Genomic DNA, 21,122 nt, shown 5'->3' with positions numbered 1-21,122 from the left:
ATATATATATATATATAGGTATATATATATATACATGTGTAGTATAATATTTATACATACACAATATATAAGTACATAAAGATACACATTTATTATATACATAGTGAAAATAAATATGTACGCAGATTTGATATCTTATTAAAATACATCTTATCTCATTAATCTTAGATAATAAGATAGCTTATTAATATATATAATATATATATATTTAATAAATTGTACATATACACATTTGAATATTCAGTAAATAATAAGCCATATTATATGGGTATGTATATTATATATATATATATATATATATATATATATATATTTCTATAGGTATGTCCGTGTGTATGTCGTGAATTTTATGTGCCCTACGACGCAATCAATTAAAATCAATTCGTCGATCAATATATAATAATATTTATATAGTAATACTGTTCAACAGAGATTTCATCGTACATCAACGTCTCTCCTCTTAGCTCGGTTATTACACTAAGACGGTTTAACCGCGTTGTCACATAGGTACATGTATATATCAAGTACGTATAACATGTAACAAATAAACAATATACATTTAACAATCATAGTTTCATTATAACATATATGGTCAACATTAATGATGATAATAATAATAATGTCTTAATCATTCCATGTTATCATTACCATTATCATCAGGATATCATTGTATACAGTACATCAAGGTATAGGTATAGACGTTTTTTATGTATAGCGAAAACTTTTCCCCGGTTTAACATCGACCGGCTACTGCACAGCGGTGCATTCGCCAGTCAATTTATATTTCGACTTACGTATGTAACACCTGTATACTCCTTGTCACCTCTCGTATCCGCCAATCACCTATCTTACCACTTAATACTTTCGAGCTCGTCGATTCTCCCTCGGCGTATGCTCGACTCTTTTGCCGCCACTCACCCAGGGATCGAACCCCGAAATTTAACCCAGACAGCTATTCGCACCGTCAAGCAATTACCTCGAAACCGCCTTCCTCGAAGGTCTTCGTCCTTACAGTTTGTGGTTCGAAGTACGCAAACAGTGCGAGGCACGCGCAACGTGAACCGAATGGACCGAACGAACCCGCGTGCTCTGGACTCCTTCCGTCAAGCTTGTCGTGTCAGTCCTCGATTGTCCCATTCGACCTGCCCGCGGACCACCAAGAATCCATCGAACTGGAGGCAGCTTTCTACAAAGTAACAGATCAACGTTCGCCTTTCACACTCCTCAAGCATTTCTCTCTGTTTTGCATTTCGTCAAATTATTGGCCAGATTCGATGACTTGAATTAAATTTATAGGCTGAAGAGCAGCTTTGGGTATTGTTACGCTAGTACGTCATACGAGGTTCGGACCTAAACGATCGTCTTGTCTCGTGAAATCACAAACAAGAGGATCCCACTGTAATAGATTCTCCAAGATGACTGCTTTTTTGGCATTTGAGAACTCCCCACCGCCAATACGTCCCGGAGTTTTATGGTCGATTTGTCTGATTTGATTTGTTGGCAAAGTAAGAATATCGGCGAAACTTTCGTACATCTACAGTATAAAAATGTACTCAAATAGACTGCTGACACATTTCCTGTCGAAGGGAATCTCGCGTGTCATTGACAAAGTGTCAGAGTCAAATGGCTCGAAACGAACACGTAACAGGCATCAAGTGTGATACAATTTATCAATTTTCCTTTGACGAAGCTTCTGATGCCGACGAAAACGTAAAGGGAAGAAAATATCGTATCACAATAAGATGTACAAGCTCCAAACCATAACGTCCTTTCTCTAGTATTAAACGTCAAAAACTTTTCAATTCGGAGTGCGATGAAGTGTAATGAACGTACAAATTACCCGTGCATTGTGCAATATTGACGTATTCTAGCGTGAAATCATCATTGTCAGCATCATGCTTAATTGCCGTTAATTCTGCGCATCTGACGTCGAGGTTGAACCTTTCATGCATCGACGTACGCGTCAATTCACATGACCACCTGTGCAAATTCCGCCACTACATGTACCCGCGATGGCTTTTCAAGCTTGCATTATTTAAACTATACTCACGCAAATCCCCGACAAAAGGTTTTACAAATGCATCCTAATTGAAAGTGATAACGATAAGATCCGTTGAATAGTCTCATGGCCTTTATGACGTCGCGTGTTACGTAGCTGGTGTTAGTATTAATATATAGAACAAATTTTACAAGTACCTAAGCAAGTACCTCAGGTTTCTGCAGATGTGGGATGAGAATACACAGTAGATTATCGGGTTTGCAGCGGAGTTGAGGGGCGCCAGACTTTGGATGAAGGTGGCCACAGCGATGGAGGTCTGAGTTCTCGGTATGTGATTGAACACTTGTAGCAGGTCGAATATTATGTAGGGGCACCAGCAAACGATGAATACTATAAAAAATGTTGAGAAATTTTTCACGCCGGAGAACAATCCTGACTTCTGTTATTCGACTCTTGATCATAAGGAATAAAAACACTCTTCTTGTCTTTCTAAACCAACTGCGGCGATGAAATGAACGCAGAAACACCCGCGGCTTTTAGCTCATTACCACGAGACAGAATAAAACGAGGTTTCAGACAGAAAGGAATATGGCAAAGGAAGCTCGTCGGTCTTTGATTGCCGGATAAGATTTGGCATGCAAAGTGTATTCCCACTTCCATTCCGTCGGCGATGTTGGTATAACCTCCCTTACGTATTTAATTCGGTTCTTTGCATGGCGATCAAAGTATTGAATCTCGAAAAATGTCTATAAAGCATAAAATTTACTCACCAAAAACTATGACCAGCGTCATCTTGACGGATTTTATCTTCGCACGAGGAATGAGACCACGACTGCTCGCGCGTCGTGCGACTTCTTCGTCGTCGAAGTGGCCTGTTGACGAAAAAGAGAAGAAAAAGAAGGGATTAGAGAATTTGAGGGTTGAGGGTGGTTGGGTGGTCTGGATCGTGTTTCGAATCGATTGCCGATTAATCGATCAAACGATACATCATCTCGTGATTGAGGGGCTCACCGTTTATCTTAGGCCGTTGTACTTTCGGTATAATCTGTTTACTCTTGTTCCATATAGTGCAAACGATGCACGTGTAGCAAGCCGTGATGATGATAGCCGGAAGGATGAACAAAGTCACGCTCACCAGAGATATGTAAATTTGCCATTGATTTTCCTCCATCTCGATCCAGCACTGAACTTTGTCTAAACAGATTTAGATCACCCTAAAGCCACAGCGAATATTATTATAGGATAGGGAAGCCCACTTAAGGGGGAGAACTGCCACTCTTCATCCCCTTCGATCTTTTCAATTTTTATTCTCAGTTCGAGCCATTCGTTCATCCCCGTGAATTGGCAAATTTTTATATCGTCAGTTGCAAACGAACGGAGCAAATACCGTCATTGTCGTTTATTTTTAAAAGATAAATCCCCGATTCAGCATGAAAATTCTCCACATCAAGCCGAAGTTATTGCTCAGGTCGGCGTGACGGGCTCCCCATGGACCGCCAAGGTTTGTCCTTGGCGTTTCGATTGCGCGTGGAACAAGGCAATTCCAGAACCACTAACTCGGTGGTCCCCAACCCGTGGAACTGTTTGATGGATGCTATATTGTTACGCGGTAGCGGAATGTAATTCTTGCAAGGAGAATGTAATATATCGTTATCTCTAATCGTAGGTATAATGTATATATAGATATACATACATATGCCATAGTCTCAACTTTGAATTGATGCGATTCAATTGCTTTTGTCGCATTGCATTTACGTCCACTTCATACTCGTACTAATTATCGCAAGAATTAGTCAAATTTAAGAAATGGGTGAAACAATCTAATCTTCAGTTTACTGATTGTGAAATAGATACTCTGCCAGCCGATGACTAATCGGATTAAAGAAGACTTGAAACGGCTGATTTCTCATTCGTAAAAACCACCTCATGTCATATTTTCCAAAATATTTTTAGGCTTAAGGAGATAAGATCCGACTTACTGTTTACGACCGCTTGCTTGAAAAGGATTCCGACCGGACTGGCGAACACGAAGGAGAGAATCCAGGCTGCGGCGATCAGACACTTCGCCCGAAACCCTGTGACGGAATTGATTATTCACTGTTCAATATATGAGCTGTATGTGTTTTTCTTTTCGTTTGCGTAAAACACTGGGTGTAAATTACGTACGAGGACTCATTATTTTAATATTAATAAACTCACAGCCTCCGGTGAAATTCATTGGGTGTGCGATGGCGTCGTACCTGTCTATGCTCAGGGCGACGAGGACGTACGTCGAGCTGTAGGTCACGACTACCTGTAAAACCCGAAACCCGGTCAATTGCTGCAATTAACCAGCTCAGTTCTTGGCCGTTTGCGATAATGACTATAACTCTAGAAGTTTCGGATGCCGAGAACATAATAAAAAAAAAAAAATATCAAGAGTGTAGAAACAACTTTGAGAAGGTGAGTTCTGCAGCTTTCACGTACTCAGCAAACCTTCAAGACTCCGAGAGTCTCCAGAGTTAAAGTCACATAACGCTAACACATAGGGATCCAATCACTTTTCTTAGCCACGAATTAACTATAGGAAATAAGCTTACATACCCATAATTATAATAACGCTTGAAGTTCGGAAAAGTATGATAAAAAGCTAAATACCAAATTGTTAAATTATCAAGAAACGTGTAAGAAACGCTTTGACACTCGACCAAATTTTAAGAGGCGAGCTTTGGCCAGAGCCCAAAATGTAAGGCAAAGCGTTGACACGAGGTCTTTTGAGCCTCACCTTGCAGCGAAACAAATTAACACTCGGGTATTTATAGACGGCAGACTCTCGTGCTTAAAGACTACAGAATCGCTGTATATAGACAGTGAATATTCGGTAAATTACGCTGAGATAAATATTTTCCCGCGAAAGTCGTAGTCAGATAGAGTCAATAGATTTTGGGTATGAATACAGTCTGCAGGCATAGGCGGTAACGAAATCGAATTTTCTCAGGATTGTTATCCCATCCTGTCAACCGGAATTATATTTCAGAACAAGAAAGAAACGAAAGTGAGTTACGAGGTAATAGACAACTCACCACGAGTTACGCCGAAATTCTCGCAAAACGTGACTCAATTTTTACGTAATTTTTTTCGTCCAATTATTTAAGTACATTTCGGCAGTGAGTAATCATTTCTTGGCCATTGCTATACCTATATCTACTGCATTATCCGAATCGTTGTGAAAACGTTTCTTGTTACACGGTCATCTTTCCGAAAATTGATCAGACAAAATATTCCCCAAGTGCCATATATTGGCTTTCCTCTTTCTTTTTCATCCATTATCTTACTTATAACTTTTTTCACCAAGCTTAATTATACTTGAATTTTTCGGGCATCGAGTCGCCCCAAAACTTACCTGAAAATACTTGATGAGCTTGCAGGCAAGGTTTCCAGCCAGCCAGTCGACCGTCGAACGCCAAATGATATCCGTGCCGACGTTTATCAGACCGACGAGAAGATCTGGAACAAACAGCGGCAAGAATAATGGAGAAAATTGACGCTGACGTCTTCAGGCTGCTGCAGCCGTGAAAAGCTGCTGGTATAATCGGACGATTTAATAAGACGACAGGACGGGGGGGGGGGTCGAAGTTTGCCTCGAGTTTACATTCAGTTTTTTTTTTTCATTTTTTTTTTGTGAGACTTGAGAGACACTTAGGCCCCTAATATAGGTGAAAAAAAATGCTAGCTATATACCTGCAAGCGAGAGCTTAAAAACGAGCTGAGGCAACGGGCACTTCGGTACACTTTGGAGTAATTGGAGTCCTCGATCTCGACTGTTGTAGATTTTTTTTTCTTCGCTAACTAGACTGTCAAAACAATTCCTGACCTTGCCCACGCCACTGTACAGGTATGCGAGAATTTATATGGGTAAAGAAAATTTATCACGTCACTTTATAATACCTATTGCGGGAATGAAACTAATTATCACTTTACGTCTCATGCGAGGGATGGGGAGGGGGGAGGGGGGGGGGGGGGGTAAAATAATTCAAATCACGACAGTTATACGCAGGAAAAGCGATGATGGAGCTTGCAGATATGAATATTATGTATATACATATATGGATAATGTAAACGTTGTAAAGATTATAATTTCAAATTTCATGACGTTTCGCAAGCTCTTATACATAATTCTTTAGTAAAACTGACTTTCGTGTTATGATCGTCTCGAGGAAGAATTCTCGCGTAAAGTTATTATATATCTAACTTTCTTTCATTATTGTTATATTTCGTCCTATTATACGTCTAGTCGGCTTCATGGATGATTGGATATTATAGAATAACGATACAATTACGTCTCCGCATAACGCGATTGTGTTCCTATTCATCCAACTATTCTGCCAATCTATTTTCCCCTGTATTTCAAGGAACTCGAGTTTTATTCTCACAATTACTTGTTTCCTGATGCAGCTGATGCGAGAATTTACACGTCATCTTTAAGCAAGCTCATCACAAAGCGATGATATTTTTAAGGTTAAAAATGAGATTCAATAACATTTGATTCGGATAATAGTGAACACGCGGTTGAACGTCAAACGATTCAACGACATAGTAACTGAACGATTCAAAGTGCTGTTACAATAATTTTTCAAAACACTTGTCAACGCTCGATTTGATCGATGCGCGATAGTTCGTAGACGAATTCTGCCGAACCGTTTCCAGTCTTGAATACCAATAACCGAGCAATATCTACAGCAAATCTTCCTACGGTCCAGGGTGGTGTTTTTCGTTAGAAGTAAAGCGACGTAGCTGGTACGTCCTGGAGAAGATAAATAAAAATAACCATAACCAAGACTCACGGGGTCCGTGGGTGTAGGATTTTAGGTGATTTTTATGCCGAAGGGAAGGCGGTACCGTCTCTCGGAGTAATACGCGTAGGTATATAAGCGGCGAGTGTTCGTCGTCCCGACGCGACGCCATCCACCGGACCCTGACGGGTCCTGGCTAATGTGCTTTCCTTGTTTCGTCGAATCCCGTCATGGATATGTTCATGCGATACCGATGCGATATCGACTGTTTCGCGTGCAGATCAGCACGTGCGCGATCACGGGCGCAAAGAAAGCTCGGTTACACACCTCGACGCTTTCTAAACGTTTCCTTGGGCGTGTATATACGTGCATACACGTGTACGTTCGAGTAAACGATAACCGTTCACCTCCCGGGAAGAAAACTCGGTCCCGAATTTTCCCCCATTCTCTCTTTCTCTCTGTTTCTACTTGCCGACAGAACGTAAAACCCTTGTGCCGACTGTCCCGACTCCCCGAGAGGCTCGATTCGTGGTTAAAAACGATCTTTGACGAGGATTTCATCTCGCGTTGTTACCGAATTTAACCAGCCTCGCCAGATTTCCTCGGAAAGGGACAAAAAAAGCTAACTCAAAAGCGCCCCAAAACATCCCTCGGTTATGTCAGCTCCCTTGTTTGCAAGCCGACGACGTCGAGTTGAGAGCAGGCCGTAGAGACCATAATTCTCTGTATTTTTGAGCAATTTTTTTCTCTTTTTCTCATTGCCGTGGATATTCGGAAATGCCTGGTCTTTCACTGATGGAAAAAAAAAATGGGAAAAGTTTGCCTCACTGCACTGCGGGTGAATTGCTCTGGGAATCCCAAAGGTCCCCGTTTCATCTGGCCAGGAATATATACATACATATATATTATATATATATTATATATATATATATAACGGTCTGGTCGGATTCGATTAGGCGGAAAGTGCATTATCTCGATGAGAATCCGACTTGAATGTCACGCGGACGGATCGACGAATGCACGGCCGTGTTGGGTTTCGGGCGCTTAATGATGTCGACCAATATCTGGTACTCCCGATCGGCGTAATTCGGTATCGAAGAATCCGGTCCATGGATCTCACACATGCGTGCGAAGAAAGAGAAAGAGAGAGATTTGGGGGGGAGGGGATCAGTTTTACGACAAGGCGAATTCGTATATCGGGGCGATAAATACACTGACCGGAATTTGATATGAGAATTTTAATATCAAGCTGGAATAAGGCGATATACTTGGATAAATGGACAATTAACGGTGACTTCGAACCGTTGTAGGTTGTCTACCTACACCTAATAACACGGAGGACCGCAAACACGCAGGTCGACAAACTTGAGAGCCGAAAAAGTTTACGACGTGTATAAACGCAAGACCTCGGAGTAACAAGCTCTTAATTATCTCACTCGAGGTAGCCGGTAATAACGGCATTGAGTTCATCAGATAACCGTTCGGCGCTGGAATTATAATAATCACCATCACAGCCAGGCGGCACCATAAATTGCGCTCCTTGGAAGCAAGGGGAAAAGGAGGAACGCCTCGCTCAAAAGCAATGCCGAAAACCTTGGTAATCTTTATCGTCAAATGATTTTCACCTTGTCTTATAGGACTGTTTAATCTCGGCGAAAAAAGTGGCAGACTTACCGGAGCCAGGAGATAGCTGGCCGTTTAGTTTGCACAGCAAGAAGCGCCTACTTCCGCCCCTCGCGACTTCCGCTTATCGTTAGCGTTAAGCTGACCGGGATGAGTCAGTTTGACAAATTAAAAAAAAACACCGACTTCCCAGTCATGTTCTAGGTTAATTATTTTCCTACGAAGATCCTGGATTTTTTTATACACTGTTTACAAAAAATCAAACCCTTTGTCATTTTCAAAATTCTTTTATTCCACCACTTATTAATCGCGTGACAAAATTAATTATGTTAATTTGTATTTCGTAAATCCACTGACGCGAAACAATAAGCAACAATGTATCTTAAAAAGCTCGAAACAGGCTCTCCGGAATTTATTTCCCTCCAATTTGCAATCGGTAGTTATTAAGACGTTATGGACTTCGAATTGATATACGATTGAGCCACGGTTCGTTCGGGGTTTTGAGCCGACGCAACTGGTCGTCATGACGTATACATTTATACAAGTGACTCATTACGGTAGCTTGGCGGGTAATTAAACTGAAACAAGTGATATAAATTCGATAATTTATCGTCGATAAAAAGGGGTCGTAAAATTTCATATGAATTTTGAGCAACGAGCTTTACGATCTTCGCCTTTACTCGCCATCTGTTCACGCAAACAGCGTCACGAGCACTTGATTTAGAAAGCATTTGCCGCGTGAAAGAGACTTCTAACTTTTGGGGGGGGGGTTGTTTTTTTTTTTACATCCCACGACGCGTCTTAAAAACGACGTTTCTCGCACCCCGCTCGCCTAGAAACGCGGTAATCACACTTCGGTTGCCGCCGGATTTTAGATCGTGGTTTTAGCCATATGCGAGCAGTTTACGCCTTCGAGGAGAAAAGAGGGTCCAGCAGTATCGGCTGACGAAAAGCGAGGACGGCGGCCCTCGGGCGCACTAAAACTTTCACCACCGCGTGACGTAACGTTTCCCATTAGGGAGGATCGCGAAAAGCCCTGAAGCACCAGCGTCAGGAGTAGGTACCGCGAGCAGTCACGTGGTAATAACTCACTATCACTTTACACCCTCGCAATCCTCATTAACGATAATTAGTCGCTCATTTTCCACCCCTTACAATTAACTCGCAAGTGGCGTAAGTTGTTTAAATAGAAAAAAAAAAAAAAATTTGTCGAGCTTTTTTCACTTTCACCCTCTAAGAGGGATACGATATTAATTGACGACGCGATTCCGGCGATGCGATGCTTTATACTTTATACTTCCGGGGTAAATTGACTTGACTTGACTCACCGGCGATAGCCAGCTGCTTTATGAAGTGGTTCATTCTCGACTTCCGGCTTCTGGTCAACAGCAGCGCCGCCAGTACAGCCCCGTTTCCAATCACTATTGCGAAGAACAGACCGCCCATAACGGCGAACTGCTCTTTCTGTAAAAGAAAATAAACGTTTAGGTTGATTATCTATACACATAATATGTAGGTATACCAGTTTATCAACAAGCAATGGCGAGATTTAGAATTCTGCTTCGTTGATAGATCTTCGAAGGAGACGTAATAATTAATTACCGTGTATATATAAGGTATCCGCGCGAGGGTTGAAATTGTTTAATTAACTTCCCGAGGGTATCTTGACTGGGGCTTTTATTAGTAGGCAGAAGGACGACGTGACTTCGGTACCTTTATTGAAGATTATATTTCCATCAAAGCGTGCTTGCAGAGGACAAACAGCTTTGACCTTACCTTCCTACAAATCTTTCGCGAAATTCTCAACCATTTATAGAAAATTCACTTGCCTACGGTCAAACCTGATACAACGTTGTATTGCATACTTGAGTAATTAAAAAGAAAAAAAGAAATTTCCATCTGAGTTTCTCGTAAGTAATTTATACGTAATGTGGTTATCTTGCAGTTTGAAATCGTTTCACTACGTAGTTTTTCAAATAACGAAGGAAGTATGAAATCGTGTCGTTAATGCGCTCCGAGAAATTGCGAGGTACCTCCATTGAATTTTCAAACTCTCGAATCCAATCGTCGAAGTTTTCCATTCACGCATCATCAGCGTCGAAATCCCAAAAGGCGATAAAACCCATATATTGTATAACATCGTGTCTTAGAGTGAATGTAGCGTCGAATTGCCATTATGGACTTAAATCAACCTTTGCGGTATTTGTTTTCTCATAAATATAGTACCAAACTATCTTCGATTGTTCTGCGCAAAGTTTTTTTCGGTTAGATCAAGGAGATGAATCTCTGATAAAAAAAACTGGATCCCCCCCCTCCTCTAGATGACTGTTCGCATGAGGACCGAGTGCAAAGTGTTTACGGGTCTAGACCGGGTGGAAAAGTGCTATTAAGTATCTAGTCGTTCCAGAGGACGTTGTGGGTTCGTTTGAATATCATCAACCTTGGCCTGGCTTTTATGCAGGTTTTGATTGAAAGAAAAAAAATAAAAATAAGCTAAAAACCAGGACAAGTTACCACACCTATGATATGTGCGTATAATATGCTCGGCCGTCTCGAACAAGAATTCGCTTTCTTTTCGACACGCGGCTAATAGCCGGGATCAAAGACGACCCGCGAATTGAACAATCGTCGCGATTCCATCTCTGATTAAACAACGAGGCTCTTTGTATATTGTTGCACCCGTCACGGGCAGGACAGACAATTAGTCATATAATAACGTTTATTTTCTATACCGAAATGAAATTTCTCTCTGTTCTTGGGCGCCGTTCTTTGCTTATATATAACGCGTGCCTGTACAAGTCTGTGTTGGTATAGGTAGGTATACAATAATTATTTTCAAGGAGAAAAAAGTTTCGTTGAAAAGAACGCTTAAACCGTAAAAGTTTACCTTTCGTTTTAAAAATAAAACCGCGGATAATAACGCGCGGTATTTCATGTTTAATTTATGTCGTATGTATCCATATGTATGTATATACCTATATATATACATAATGAAACGCGTAGGCATTATGGGTATAATGTATATACGACGGTGGACTTCCATTCCTGAGGCTCTGGAGCGCTTTGTTGGCAGCCCCTATCGTAAATTCCAATAAAATTGTTTATGTAACCTGAAAACAAGCGCTATGCCTGATGGACAGATCCTATGTGGAGAGCCTAGCACTCTCCGATAATAAATTGTGCCTTTGAAGAATGGGTTTGCAGTGTAAGCTTGCAAGGAAATGCCGATTCCTTTTCCATTTAATTCGACCCTGTCGAACACCGCGTATTCCACAAATTGACGTCTAATCGATGTCCGTATAGAAAATCCTAACGTTTATCGGTCGTTGTTTTTTCAACCGTACACAGTATTACGCCACTTCATTTACTATTTCTTAATGCAGAGATTTGCTTTGAGATCAATGTCAGTAAGAAAAATTGTGAAATTTTTAATCCCGTCGTACATATTTCATAAAATTTAATTACTAATTTTGCGTATAACTTGAATCAGTCCTGAATGAATTACAGTCGAAAACCGTGAAGAATTTGTTGGCTAATTGGAACGTGGTGATAATTAAGACATAAATCTAATTCTCATTACACCTTGCAGCTATTAAAACTAGCTGATCATCTAGTCCGGTGATCAGCCGATCGCTGATTAGCAAATGCATTTATTAAGGCAATAATTTATGCTCGTATTTGATAATATCCAAGTGATATCGGATGGACGTCGGTCTTCGGCAGCAATTTGTGCATACCTACGTCCGTACGATGGTACTGTTATATCCCGCAGGTCGTAAGATTCCATCGTCACGTATTACAACGGACCAATTTACCAGCAATATAAGGTATACCAACCGGATTGGCGAATATTTTAACAACGTCAAAATAATAGGCTGTAATATTTCGTTTTTTCCTTTTAGCAAGACCCTTAAAATCGGCGACGATACTAATGACGACATTTGTCGGCGATACAGGTTATTACAATCGAGTATATATATTATGTATATTAGACTGTATCAAAGAAATTTAGTATTTTTTTTTTTTTATGGTATACTGAAAATATTGTTCAAGATGACAATAAAAAAATACCATCAAAATTTCAGATTTTAATATTGATATTTAGAGGTGCCTCATCGCGATTTTCTACTTTCCATAAGAATAACATGGCAAAAATGGTTCTTGCTCCTTGCGATTTTTATAACTAGATAACGACGCGTCGTACAGAAAATTCATAAACATGTTTTGTAGGAAATTGAACGTTCTACAAAAAAGGTCTCTTGTCATTTTACGATAAATCTACTCCTTCAAAAGTTATTTGAGGTCCTTTGTTGATGTTTGACCTCAAATAACTTTTGAAAGAATAGATTTATCGTAAAATGACAAGAGACCTTTTTTGTAGAACGTTCAATTTCATACAAAAACATGTTTATGAATTTTCTATACGACGCGTCGTTATCTAGTTATAAAAATCGCAAGAAGCAAGAACCATTTTTGCCATGTTATTCTTATGGAAAATATCAATATTAAACCTGAAATTTTGATGGTATTTTTTTATCGTCATCTTGAACAATATTTTCAGTATAACATTAAAAAAAAAATAGTCAATTTTTTTGATACGGTCTAATGTATATGCAATATTACAAAAAAATGAATCGTTGCAAATAGACGACGATTTTACGTCAAAGTGTAAATAAATCTGGGGCACAAGTTACCTCGTAAAAATAGTATATGTTGATCCCATCTTCCTGTTGCGTAAGGTTAAGGCTGGATACGTTTAGGGTCACGTTCATTGCCGCAGAGCCGGCATTCGTTTCAAGAGAGAAAGCCCCGTATCGCATCGACGAGTTCAGGTTCTCCCGCAGCCATTCTGCCTCCTCCATATTTGGACCACTTGAAAATTTCCTCGGGCATTATTTCACGTCATTATTAGAGGCGCCTGTAGTTGTTGGACACGGATGGAAAACGCTCGCCTCACGAGATCAGCCGTTGGACGTCGATGAGGACTGCTTATGGTAGAGGAACTGCAAAGAGAAGATCGACGGATTGTTTATAGATCGCTCGTTTTCAGATCGATTAACGTAATAAGCTTTGCAGAACTTTATCTTTTTTTCTACCAGAATGCATGCTGCGTATATCATGCTTGATAAGGAAGTTGGTTGGCCAAAAATCGATACCTTACTTTTTTGTATTTATTCTACGAATATTTGGTCAATAATAAAAAACTTGAAAACAATATTATCGTCAATAAAAGATATCGAAGGTTTATTTCAAAGCGCTTGAAACTGATTAAAAGTTCAGTAAATTTATTAGATTTTACTCTATGATTACTTTTTTTTATTCAGAACTATTCGGGACTATTTTTTACAAATTTGGTGAAACAAAATTTTTTTTCTTCATCACGAAAATTGATCATAATCAAGGAATCACAGTACTGTATTAAGCAAGAGAAAAAAGAAAATTTTTTTCATTCACTTAGCGGAAAATCATTTTTTTAATTAAATAACCCACCATCGACTGAAATCGATCGTATCTACTAGATTTTAAATCATTTTCAATCTCAGCTTTTGTTTCTAATTCCAAAACATTATATATTTCGTATATATATATACATATAACAATTTTAATAATTCGACTCTTAAATGGCAGCGATTTTCGGCCAGTCAACCTTCTTACAAAATCAAAAGCCTGCTAACACAGCAGCGTTATGATCAGTTTTTGCTAGTCAAGTGCATAAATAAGACATCACGGTGAGAGTATCGACTATCTAGTGGATTGTTTGTTTTTCGTATATCTACCTATTCGTCGGTGAGTAAAAAAAATCCAACTGATCACCGCTCATCATCTCCACCATCCTGGCAAAGCTACTCATAATACCATGCAACTAACCAGCCAGCCAGTACTCTCAAGAAAATACGATAAATCTCTTTATCGCAAGCGGTTATAATAGATCATATATCTTTCCAGCCTTCCACTCGATTTATTGGCTCTGACTCTGACTCTACTCCGCGTGTAATTTATCCGATAGACAAAAGGGCAAACTTTCGTCCAGCCTTATCTTATCCCAGCCTTAGTATTAATTTCGTGGTTCATTGCCTGTCCTCCTTACACGCCGCTCGGTGAATACACTGCTCAGATATAAACGTTCACCCTTATAAGCCGCCGGGAGACTCTAAGGAATAGACATTATGCTTTGCACCGCGAGATGTAGGTGTTAATCAGGGTATTAATTTGTAAAGCCCGAGATGCTGAGATCTTTTCATCTCCCCTCACTCTCGATCTCGACGATTGTTTTTTAATCCACAATTTTCACCCCCCTTCGCTCATTCCCTCACCGCTCGATCGCAAGGCTGTAAAAATTTTCACTCGCACATTCGTTGAGGAATTTTTCATTTCAACGCAACGGCAATTATTTTCCGAACAGGAAAAAGCAACGCGCTGATTCCCTATTTTACTGTCACTCTAAACGCCAAGGCTTGAAATTTAATTAATCGAGGTAATCGTGAGAATCTGTTACAACGAACTGTCGTCCCTTTCAGAGACTCGGGTACGAATGTTTTTCAGACTGGTGAAAAAATTGCAGGCTGTGAACTGGCTCTGTTAGAGGGTAAGTGAGTTTCCGGGGAAAATCTCACGCCTATAAAGCGCATTAGAGTCCTCGAAAGTCCGAGATCTATGATCGCACCCTCTCTCTCGTGGTATAGCTAGCGGTCTAAATCTTACACTTCAGTTAATCCTGGAGAGAAGAAGTTGAGCGATAAATCATGAGATTCTTTTCTCTTATACCTCCTCCTCCCGTTCTGGTTATTACTTTTTTTCTTCTACTTTTCCGCCAAGTGCCCAACGATTCAACGTCAGGGAAATTTTATCCATTAGCCACGAATGGGGTAATCCAGGCACATACACCCCGCCTATTATCGTCTGTGTTTATACATATCTCGTGCTTCGGTCTGCTAAGTCCAATCGCTACACCTCGATGATCTTATTAATAATTAATTAACTTGCGAATTGTTTCGTCAGGTTTGAAAATCCACGTCCGTCACGTGGAGAGTTATCAGTTGAAATGGAGAATTCTTACGAATTCTTCCATTTCCATATATCCAGAGCTTATAATAAATAATTTTTCGACATTCTCGTCACGACGGTGAAATTCGAACGAACACTTTTTTTGTTCTATCTCCGTTTAGGTGCAAGTTAACCAATTTCTCGAGGCTCGAGGCGCGTGGAACGCGGTCATGTCATTCCGGGAGTTAAATTTATGTAAACTCATCGAACAATGTGGTCGACAAGATTTAAAATTTCCAAACTCAGGAACGCCGCGGTTATAACATCGTGAAATTAAATTCCTTTGATTATTCAAGAAAAAATATTTACCCCCGCTTTCGAAACCTTTGGACGGTTTTACGGGCGTCAAGATGAGTGATTCCCGTGAGGGTGTGATCGAGTGGGCAAATTCTGCGACTGTGAAAAAAATACCACTTCGCAAATCTCACGCCTCGCATTTTTCACAGGATAAATGCAATAATGTAAGCGTGTAAATTTTTCAGCTGTAATTTAATCCTCGATAAAAACAATTCAGAGACAGTTATTTGAAGCACTCGCAGGCAGTTGGAATTATTGTTTCAATTGTTCGCGTCCTGATGAAACGAATGCAATTTCCAGGCAATGGAGTACATAATGTAATTGTGTTGAATGTTCTAATTGATGAAATTGGACAAGGAGTTTCAAGAGACAATCGCCCAATGCAATTGAACGAGAATTGTATACCTAATGATCTGCACGAGTCGATTTAGCTACGTCGAGAAAAATTCCATTGCAGGGTGTCACTGCAATAATTAAGGTTTAAATATCGTTCGAATTACAATTGTCGGTATCAAATTCTCTGGTTATTGCAATGGTAAACCTATTTGTTAACTTGATTATATTTTTTTCAATTAAATAATGTCTGAAAATCACAAATTCACTGTTTCACCAGTGTCAAATTATCGCAATAGAATTAGAAAATATAATACTCGTAACCGTAATTAAGAATATTCGTATCAAATACTAAATTTTCTGGTTACATCTGCAAAACTGATTTTCATTTTCTACCCTCAACTATAACATTCGGTTATGGCAAGAAATGAAAATAGTTTATTAATATCAAGCTGCATAACAGTAACCACAACGAGAAATTTCTCACGGTGCAGTTGTTTAATAGCTCGATACCGCCGAGTGGAAGGTGCAATTAAATCAACGGGCTCTGTTAATCGGCACGAGCATACAGAACAGACGATTATTCCATGGCCATGGCCGTGGCAGTATGGCTGTTCGGTTGATCGAAATAATTGCGTATTAATTAGATCACCGCTCCAGTAAGTGTCGACGTCTCTTATTCAGCTGCAGCGATGCGTTCACGTGAATGGCAGCAGTCTTGCTTACGTGTGTCGCTAAAGCGTGAATCCGGGATGTCACTCGGTGTAATTTCATCTCCGCGAATTTCCCGCCTCTAATTTATACGCGGAAGCAATATAAGCTGAGCGAGACATACGGGAACTGCGAAATACATTGCACGACTAATAATTCAAAGGATAACTTCCTCTTCGCATACCTAAGTGTCAGCGATACCTATTTGTGACGCTAACAAAGCGTCAACAAAAGCAAAAAAAAAGCTGCAAAATTGAGAAAATTCCTCGTCTTTATCAGAGATTTTTCACCGAATTTGACCGAAGCTGTGTTTTTTTTTTCTTTTTCTTTCTTTTTTAATTTATCATCGAAGGACGCGGTTCGAGGTTCGTAAAACCTCCGATGACACGAATTTTTGCGTATTATACGATGAAAATTTAAGCGGGACTTACATGATTGTAAAGCAGTCGCATTACTGAGAATCCGGAGAGTTTTTCCGAGGAAGAAAATCTGCAAAATCGAGCTTTCGACGTTCTGAATTATGCTTACAATTTTCCGTGTATATCTTCCTCAGAAAGAGGTACGCGTGCGGCATGAAGTGATACGAAATTTTCATTACCTTCCGGAAGGATCACGAAAATGGACTGTATAGCAGGGCTGATGGTACGACCATCTCTTCGACGTAACGGATACCCAGAATGATTAATCATCTCGTCTTAATTTGGGTTAAACCTTAAGATAGTAGAGTGTAGACAACCACTTAATACCATTAGCAGTAGAATTGCAACGCGATTGATCACCCGCAGGATGCAAATCCAATTATTAATAAATAAAATATTTAAATGGGAATAAAAATAAAATTCATATATACATATATGTATATTTTAAATGTGTAAGCTCATAGATTTTAGTGATTCGTGTATTATATTAAAGGGATTTGAGAAAATCCCATCCTTAAATTTGGGCATCTCAGCTCACGCACTTGTCGGAAACTTGCTAAGCTAAGCTAATATAGTGCGTAAGCCAATCTGGTAAGGAGGGTAAAGTTTTAAGAAAATTGGATCGTGGATTTGCTGGTTTAATGCGTGAATTAAATGCAGACGATCTCGCGAAGGGGAACGCACAGTTTCATACGCAACATACCCGACAAGCTGTAAACATATACCTTGTTTATAAAATAACTATATAAGCTTGGCTTATTCGCGATCGCTGAGCAGCCTGCGCCGTTTGGTTCGTACTGGCGATTAGAAAAGTCTCGTCACCGTTGGAAGTGTTGCTGCTTTTCAACCCGCTTTCACCGATCGGGGGTAAATTTACAGGGATTCGTTCCCCGTGCAGGCGCTAAGTTATTCGTAGAGCAAATTGAACACGTAATTGCGACAAGACATCGCCGTGTAGTATAACAGCAAAAAGAACAAAGTGCGCTCGAAGCACGGCTGAAAAGCTTGACTCTCTCTCTCTCTCTCTCTCTCGATTCCACCCCCATCTTAGCTTCTGCTAATTCTTTAATTAAATTTCACTTTCTCAAGTTTACTGCACCCTCTCTAGCTCTCTCTTGAAACGAGTAGCGCGTGCAGGGTGCGCGGAATGGCATGAGGGAGGAAAAAAGTCTTCTGTACCGAGACGCGTTTGAACTGCAAATACAAAGTGCTATACGTGCACGAAAACGGGTGTATCAGAAAAGCGTGGAAAAGATTGATACTGCCGACGGTTCTGGGAAAACAGAATTCGCGTAGTTTTCCATCTTCTTCTCTTACGCTTCTCGAGTGTATGCATGTGTACCTGCTCATTACGTGCTTTGCGAACATTCTTGTACATACAAAGAGAGACACGTTAAACGAGAGCAAAGTAGGTAGCTGCAGACATCCTCATGCAAATCGGGCTCCGATCTTTTTGCATTTCTTCGTTTTCTCTGTACAACGCTTTCCGAAAGCCTTGGCCAAGTTAGCGATAATCAAGAAGCTGAATCAGCTGCTGCACAAAGAGAAAAAGGAGGAGAAAGGAAATCGTACCAACGAGAGGATCGCAGGTGGCATTTGATCACGAAGAGCGTTAATTTTTCTCGATTTTTATCTCCTCTTGCAACCGCGCCGTGATCGCAGTTGCTTCGGGCGCGTGTTCTACGAGAAATCTGCACCAGGCTGCAGAAATATTTAGTGCGAAAGAGAAGTAGGCACGCTGCAAGGTTTATGTAGATCCACGTGCCGATCGCAGGCTGCATGATCTGTTTATATCCAACCGGCTAGAATAGACGGCTAACATTTATAACGTCGGATGAGAGGATCTGCGCCGTGAATCAAATTGCAGGCTTCCATGGCCGACGATTCAATCTCGCAAATACACGAGCTTTATCTGCACTGGTGTCACCTTGACACTAACCAAGACTCTACTATAAATATGTTACATTACAGCCGATTCGTGCACTCCATTCTTTACGTGGTGACGCTTCTTGATCGAATCTTACCCCGATATTATCAATGAACCTCTAAGAACCTCACATTTTACCATCTTGAATATATTTAAGGTCGTATCTTCATCCTAATCTCCGGTATCCTTTTGTAATAATTAATTTCATCTACTTGTTCATTACACTTTCATATTATTCCTTCCTCTGTACTGCAGATATCGATGTGGATCACTGACGTTGAGATCTACGTTTAGATCTTGTCGCATTTCATTCTCCATGTTAGTAACAAAGTTGAGATATCCTTTCGTACAATTCTCGTCACGGAAAAAAGGTATTCTTTCATCGTGAAGAATACCGCTCTGTATTAAAATGCGCAGAGATGTAACAGGCGGTGCATGTAACATATAGTTATGATGCATTAATTGTGTTTACAGTATAGTCTTGATAGTTGGTACGGCTTTTAGTTGGCGTGCAAGAGCGTCATTTCGACTGCAGTCTGATGCACATTTTATGGCACAATTAAGTCTCCGCTGCAGCCGCGCAGGCCAAGCTTCCTGCCGACGCGACGTTGTAAAAACTTCAATTTCAGGCCTGCGTGTATAATGAAAATGACGCAAAACGGTGAGGTAAGATGACGATTAAGGAGAAAAAATAAATAAAAGCAAAGAGAAAAAAAAAAAAATGAAATAAATAAATAAAAAATTGGAGAGAGAATCACGTCTGAAGTCGGCCGCTGCTTACTACTGCTCGTAACAATGACGCGACCCCGTAAATTTGCTTCTTTATTTAATACGATCGTCGCGTCTGCGGACCTCGGCGTTTCACTTCTCTTAAATCGTTTGGGATATGTGACGCGGCAGCGAAAACGGGTGAGAAAAGTTATCAGAAAGAGGTGGAGACAGCCTTTCGCATCCCTCCCTTTTCGTCTTCTTCTTCTTCTTCCCCTTCTTGTTTTTCGTGTATTATTTCGCTCCCTATCCACCCGCCAGCTTCTCCTGTACCACCGAAATGGTGACGTATACCTGATATTAACCACGATCAGCGGACAAACCGCTTTCGTGCCTGGAATCCTCCGGCTTATTCTTGTCCGAATATCACCGGCGAACGAATCGGAAGTCTGAAGGGTCTGGAGGAGGGGAATCATCTACGTCGCAAAGATATACGCTCACGATTATCCCGGTGTGGTAGAAATTAATCAGATTTCATCCCTCTAGCATATATCGAGTGAAGAGGGTATCTCGCCGAATTGCGTTACAAATTTACCCAACGTTTTTATAACATTTATACACATGTATAAATCGGAAACGCTGACGGATTTATTCCGCCATCTCTTCTTATACCCAGGAAATTGAAAAGCTTTCAGTTATATATAACCCGATATCTATAATTTATAGGCATCCAAATCCCTCCGGATGCTGCAGCTGCATCCAATTATCCGGATATACTTGACTTTAATCTGTTTTACATTCGGGATGATAGACTAATTGCGTCAATAACATCTCGCTGCTAATTTTCACTCGGAACTTATTGAAAACCAGAGATGCGATGTTGGGATAAGTTCTTGATTCTGGGTGCAAAATCACGCGCCACACGCTCTCTCCGACACTCAAGTCTGGTATATTGATCTTGCATATTCTCGAGGCGACGCATCTCCTCTACATGCATGTTTACGCCGAACCTATTATTACCTACGTGAGTGGTTTTCATCCAGAGGCTAATTAACTAAATTTATGGCAATACAAGATTTCAGCCGTTCCATTCCGCTCCAATAACCAACGAACCTCCAGGTTGAAGATCGGAGTTCGCAGGGTGAGAAGCGAGTATATAAAGTGTCAAAGTTCTCTAATAACCTGCAGGAACTGTACAACTGTATAATTAATCAGACAAATTCCGTAGGAATATTAAATTTCCACCGTCGACTCGATCTAATTATCATTCGCCCGATATGCCGGATAGT

The 21,122-nt window shown here is 40.4% G+C and overlaps 1 protein-coding gene across 3 annotated transcripts in view; it reads right to left on the bottom strand.

Annotated features, from left to right (window-relative positions):
- Positions 1-291: 291 nt before the first annotated feature.
- LOC124415974 (cardioacceleratory peptide receptor-like) overlaps positions 292-21,122 on the bottom strand; it is a 32,828-nt gene continuing 11,997 nt past the window's right edge. For 2 of the 3 annotated variants that reach the window (XM_046896749.1, XM_046896748.1), the window contains exons 2-10: positions 13,089-13,397; positions 9,723-9,858; positions 5,382-5,485; positions 4,199-4,292; positions 3,979-4,074; positions 3,011-3,193; positions 2,770-2,871; positions 2,197-2,389; positions 292-1,186 (exon numbers count right to left, since the gene is read on the bottom strand). In XM_046896749.1, the coding sequence (XP_046752705.1) occupies positions 1,009-1,186; positions 2,197-2,389; positions 2,770-2,871; positions 3,011-3,193; positions 3,979-4,074; positions 4,199-4,292; positions 5,382-5,485; positions 9,723-9,858; positions 13,089-13,256 (1,254 nt within the window). In that variant the 5' untranslated portion in view covers positions 13,257-13,397 and the 3' untranslated portion in view covers positions 292-1,008. The remainder of the gene's footprint in view (positions 1,187-2,196; positions 2,390-2,769; positions 2,872-3,010; positions 3,194-3,978; positions 4,075-4,198; positions 4,293-5,381; positions 5,486-9,722; positions 9,859-13,088; positions 13,398-21,122) is intronic. The other variant, XM_046896750.1, reaches the window with a different exon arrangement.

This window comes from Diprion similis, chromosome 2, assembly GCF_021155765.1.
Source record: "Diprion similis isolate iyDipSimi1 chromosome 2, iyDipSimi1.1, whole genome shotgun sequence".
Classification (NCBI taxonomy): Eukaryota; Metazoa; Arthropoda; class Insecta; order Hymenoptera; family Diprionidae; genus Diprion; species Diprion similis.
This window is presented reverse-complemented; position numbering and strand designations above follow the sequence as displayed.